We start from the raw sequence: 5841 nt of genomic DNA, 5'->3' as shown, positions 1-5841 counted from the left end.
AGTTCCGTTTTTGAATGAGAGCAGTATGTTGATAAGGTTTATCGTCTATCTCCGATTTACGCAGAATCGGGATGAGTTCTTATCATGGTCTTGAGAAATTCGGAATCTCTTGGCTCATCGTGACCTCAAGAGATTCGGGATCTGTTGAGAAGGCCTTTGGAGTCGGTTACGTGGCGTTTTGACTCATTAACTCCGAATTGAGACTTCAACTCTTTAGTCCCAAACTAGATTGGATGTCGAGATGCCACTACATCGAAGTGGATTTTAAGCCAAAGTGGCTGAATACCCGAACTCCAAATATTGCAAACTAGACTTTCCTGGCTGAATTGTCAACCTTCGATCAAATCACGCCTACATGTCCTCTTCTTGATAGGTCGTGCCAAATCACCCTAGGCTGTGAGCTGCCTAATGGGTGAAGATTAAATTTATTGATTACTTAAAATTTGATATCCACTAAAATATCATTCGATTAAATTAAACCTCTTACAGCCATTATCAAACAGCCTACGGTTAGTTGGTTGGATGGCCGGTCGAATATTTGTTGGTCCAGGTTACGGGAATCACACTGCCCGCCCTCCTTCCAAGGCGGTTTCCCTTTATTTAGAAACCAGTAGTTGATTGTACAGTTTTATGACAGACAAGATACCAATCAATTAATCTCTCACCAAAGTGTTTATACGGACTCTGCCTTGAAATTTTTGAATTTCTTATCTGTTAAAACTACCAAATCAATTACAATAACCCCTTTAGTAATCTCAAATCATAATCCAATGCATCTCTCTTAGTTAATTATCTTTTTCTCAACTGCTAGTGCCAATCCACCCAATTTTCCATTAATTTATTTATTTTTTCAACTGCAACTAACATTATCCACAGTTTATTCTTAAAAAATTCTCCATTAAATTCGAACCTACGTACCGTTTCGTCTATGGTTCATCATTTCAACAAACACAGTTTATACTTTTCAAATAAATATCTAGTCCATACTATATGTATGTAACGAATAAGTCTCTTAAGTTGATGCTTTTCGGCCTCAACTTTCCCCACTTTCATCTTTCTGTGTACGTCTCCTCAACTTGGCCTTGCAAACTATGAAAGGTTCTCAACGAAGAAAAACTTAGAATGAAAAAGGAAATCGTCCAAAGCTGAAATAAACGAAACTATTATATTTAATTTTAATTTAAAAAACCTAAAAGTAGATACTAAAATGAACTTGGATTCCATTGAAGGTTTTTTTCTTGCATTTTGTTTTTTCCCTCCTTTTCTAAAACTGGTGAACGAGGCCGGAGAAAGACAAAGTTCGTTCTTTTCTTTGTCTTTGTTCAAGGAGACCTTTTTTTTCCTTCAGTTCTTCTGACTTAAGATAACCATCTGGGTTACTCTTGTTTCCTTCTTTTAATTCCACATATTTGATCCCTGGATCTTTCTCCATCTCTGTTTTCTGTACATGAGCAAAATTATTTTCTGTATGAAATGATAAACGAGAAGAGAGAAAAAAAACAAGATTGTTTTTCTTTCTCATTCTCTCTCGAGCAGTCGAGCTCCCTCCCACTATATTCATTATCTTCAGAGCCTTGATTACACTACTCGATCTTGCTGATGCCGATACGCTTCACTACAGCATTCCTAATTCCATCAGCACGGAAACAAAGACCATTCTGCTCAAGTCCCAACATGTAGTTCCTGACTTCTTTCTTGATCATCTCTTGCATCACTGATAGAAACTCTGGACAAAACGGCATGAAGGGCTTCTCGGCCGGCGGTGCCGACGTCGCGAACTCGTTGTACTCGGTATGGTGAGGCGGCTGAGAAACCTGTTGCAATGGTACAACCGTAGGCGGGGGCAGGGACAAGGAAGAAGCCAGCTGACTAGGTTGACTGGGATTTGTTGCATGGTTGGATCCGGGGACATGATTTGAAGCCTCGCACGAGTCGGCTCCAGGGAGGGAGAGACTCAGGGACGTCGGTGGATCGTTGGTCGACGAGGACGTTTCGAGTTGTGGCTGCTGCTGTTGCTGAGGAGGCAAAATCCCTCCTGTCCTTGCAACAGGTCGGTAGACATGAGAAGGAGATATCACGGGAAGGCTCGAATCGCTAACATCAGATCCAGAGGGGCTGCTTGGGCTACTTAGATAGAGAGCAGAGACAGGCGGAATGGCGGCGCCCGCGCTCACCGATCTCTTCAAAGGCTGGTTCACATGCCCATCGACACTACCTTCATCGGTCATGGATGAGCATTTGCGCTTCAGAGTCGAATTCCAATGGTTCTTAATCGCGTTGTCGGTGCGACCGGAGAGAAGACGAGCAATCGTCGCCCATTTGTTGCCGAACTTGGCATGCGCTCGGATGATCGTCTCATCTTCCTCCGGCGTGAAAGCGCGGTGTTCCACCTGGGGAGAGAGCTGGTTACACCATCGGAGACGACAAGACTTGCCAGATCTACCGGGAATTGATTTACTTATCAGAGACCAGTTTCTCGGTCCATGCTTCTGAACAAGCTTCTGCAACGCGTCATCTTCCTCTGGGCTCCATGGTCCTTTGATCCGATCTTGATCTTTCCTTGAAGAAGAAGACATTGAGGACGAATATGGATAACGCTTCTTTCCGTTAAAGAAAAAACCCTAACCCTAAATAGATACACAGTTAAAACCCTAAATACTAATAATCCCTTCCAATAGAAATCGAGGAGAAAGAGAGATGAAAGACGGGTTACGAGAAGATGAGGTTTGGGAGGCGCAGTATAGAGAGAGAGAGAGAGAGAGAGAGAGAGGTAGGGAGGTGGCTCCTCAAGCCTTGAACCTTCTGGTGTGTTATAAGGAGTAGAAGAAAGGGCCATGGGGGTAGGAGTGGAATGGTATATAACGGAAGGATAGAGATTACCGAAGGAGCCGGTTGCCGTGACCGGTTATAGGCGTTATGAACACCGGGTTTCTTCCAGGCAGGCGGTTGCACTTGCATACAGCTGTCATGAGGACACGCGTCTCCCCACCACTGACCTGATTTACATTGTCACATCCAAGATCACTTTTAAGTTTTAATTTCTCGAGATAACTTTGTGCTGTTTTTGTTCTTTTTTTTTTTTTGTTTTTTTTTGGTTCGATTGAAGCCTGGAAGGTTACACACTTATCTTATACAAATACAGTGATTAAAACTTGAAAATTTAAAAATTCTGGACAATAAATTATAAATAGAAATAGAAATAAAACCAAAAAAAGAAGGATTATCGGCAGACGAAATTATCGCGAGAAAATCGTAAAATATCGATAAGTTAGGAAGTACGGTTGGGAGCGGATGAGTTTGACTGAGCCAGGCTGGAGAGCATTTCGTGAGGGATTTTTCTTTATCAGAACGGCCGCACGGAAGTGCTGAACTGGCAAATAACGACAAGAGCGGTCGCCGAATCGGAGGGCGGATCATTACTGCCATCCTGTCAGTCCAGCCTGTAAACCTGCCACTCTCTAACGGCCTTCGCCCATTCACCGACACGAGCCGGTGACGGACCCCCTTTTTAGAACTGCCAAAACCGACTGCTTTCACCTCTTCACCTGTACCAACAGTACACTTCACTTGAAGATAAGTGACTTTCCAACTTGCTTCCTTCCTGCTGCTTCTGCTTCTGCTGCTGCATGCTTTCTGATGAAATCTGAATTCTGATTATTTAAAAAAAAAATCAGTTTTTAAATTTTGAAATGGGTCTTAAGAAATGATTAATTAAATTTGAGAGGGGGAGAGGACTGAGGAGGACTGACGACTCATGAGGAGCATCATTTAATAATTTAAAGCAAGAGATAGCATAAACGGCCGATCCGTATCCGTTTCTGTTACTCGTACGTCGTACCTACTTACTACCTACTAATGCTTTTGCTCTTGCCGCTATGCTAATATTGTTATGGATGGATGCTGGATGCTTCCCCATTTCATTTTTTTATTATTTCCGTTCTGGAAACTTTGACTAATCTTCCAATGGGTCGGTGGGTAATATCTATCTAGTCGTGAGATAAATTCTCAGCAACAAAAAAAATTAACTGCCGCGTGGGATCCGAAACTTCCAACTTCTTTCCGTTTTAAGCTGGTTTAAGTGCAGATTCTCCGGTCGGGAGAAATTCAATAACCCATCTAACTGCGATAACCGTCTAACGGCCGAGGGGGAGCGCGGCGCGGAGTTGGGATAATGGGCTCCGGCGGGATCATGGGCCATGGACCAATTGACCATGCACCACTGGCGCTGGGCAGTGGGAATGCGTTTCGGAAGAAAAACCGAAAAATCGGAAACAAAAAAAAATGAAAGAAGGAAATAAAAGGGCAAGGAAAGCAACAAAAAGAAGGGGAGAGAGATATGGGGAATCGTACTTTTTAACATGTAGCCGTTGCGTGGGCACAACTGGCAAAACTGGTAACGTGCCACATAAACGTATTACTTTTTTCCTTTACTTTGGTTGAACCTAATTTGTCCTATAGTAGTTATGACACGTGCCACTTGTACAAGGTCATGTGCTTAAGCCCCCACTAACATCCGTCGATCATCGCTCGAGGCAGGCAGAGAGGAAAGGATGGACTCTTTCCTTGCCGACTGCCGAGCCTCCTGAGTCCTCTTGCCTGACCCAGAGGAGAGACGAGTATAATTGCAGGAACCGAAATATCACAGGCACACGTGTGGCTTTGTACTACTTTTCGCCAACATACAGATACAGTTCCATTCTCAATTTACAATTGTACCCTCAGTATTGATTTTGAGCTAGGAGGGTCTATCGTTTAAGAGTGGATTAGGTTACTAAAGGATATTACATGAAGAATTCATGTTTGACTTGAGGCCACCAACCGATGGTGGCTCAATTCAACTGATAGGATTTCTGATTCATTAATCATTACTGCATAGATAGTCCTCTAACTAGGGTTGGGGTTAAAGGAGACGGGGAAGTGGGGATGATTACCACGTTGATTGGCCAATGAAGCCAAAAAAAAAAAGGAAAAATGTTTAACGTGAGGTTGTATTTGGTATCATTTATGCATTTATAAGAAAGGTTTTGGATTTATTAATACAAATATTTGATAAAATAGCACAATGTTTATTACTTATCATAAACGTGATAATCAGATATTATTTATCAAAATTTATAGGTGGGTTTTGATTGGTCAAAATTTTTTTCATATTCGTATCTTTTTCGTATTATAGATTTTTCCTTATATAAAATTTTCATTTTAATATTAAGGGAAAAATACAAAAACCTCCCCTGAAGTTTCTGACAATCATAAAAACCTCTCTTATAGTTTCACTTTAACAAAAACCTCCCTTCTATTTTTAAAAAACTTAACAAATCTCCCTTCCATTAATAACCAAGACAAAAAACGTTAAATTGATGATTAATTTTTTCTAAATACCTACTTTACCCTTTTACAAATTAATTTGCTTCTATTTTTACAAAAATACCCCTATTGACATATTATACCTCTTTACCCTCTTTTATTATCCTAGTTTCTATTTTTCCAATTTGAAGAGGACAGGAGGAATGAAAGTAGGAACGAACACACAAGGGTTTCGAGGAACACAACACAAGCCGTTTATTTAGTCTTTTTCTTCCCCTTTCAAACGTATTTAGCCGAGTGAGTGAACACAGCACAAGCCGATTTCTTATTCTTCCTCTTTCGGTCATTATTTTGATACTGATCTTTGGTTCATTGTTTTGACATTATTGCTCGGTTTTAACAGTATTTTAATGTACACGAATTTTGGTCATTATTTTGACATTGATCTTTGGTTCATTGTTTTAACATTATTGCTTTGTTTTAACAATATTTTAATGCACACGGGTTCCGATCATTATTTTAACAGTATTGCTTTGT

The 5841-nt window shown here is 40.9% G+C and overlaps 1 protein-coding gene across 1 annotated transcript; it reads right to left on the bottom strand.

Moving 5' to 3' along the window:
* Window positions 1–1146: 1146 nt before the first annotated feature.
* MYBR1 (myb domain protein r1) lies at window positions 1147–2832 on the bottom strand. Its single transcript, XM_010245968.3, has one exon. It carries the CDS (start codon window positions 2574–2576, stop codon window positions 1584–1586), a length of 993 nt encoding a protein of 330 aa, XP_010244270.1. The 5' UTR covers window positions 2577–2832; the 3' UTR covers window positions 1147–1583.
* Between the last annotated feature and the right edge of the window lie 3009 nt (window positions 2833–5841).

Source organism: Nelumbo nucifera, chromosome 1, assembly GCF_055504915.1.
Source record: "Nelumbo nucifera cultivar China Antique chromosome 1, China Antique-T2T, whole genome shotgun sequence".
Lineage (NCBI taxonomy): Eukaryota > Viridiplantae > Streptophyta > Magnoliopsida > Proteales > Nelumbonaceae > Nelumbo > Nelumbo nucifera.
Note: the sequence above shows the minus strand (reverse complement) of the source record. Positions and strands in the feature narration are given on the sequence as shown.

What these genes read in the sequence shown, in the direction of transcription:
- MYBR1 (XM_010245968.3), bottom strand. Translation starts at nt 2,576, where the DNA reads ATGTCTTCTTCTTCAAGGAAAGATCAAGATCGGATCAAAGGACCATGG.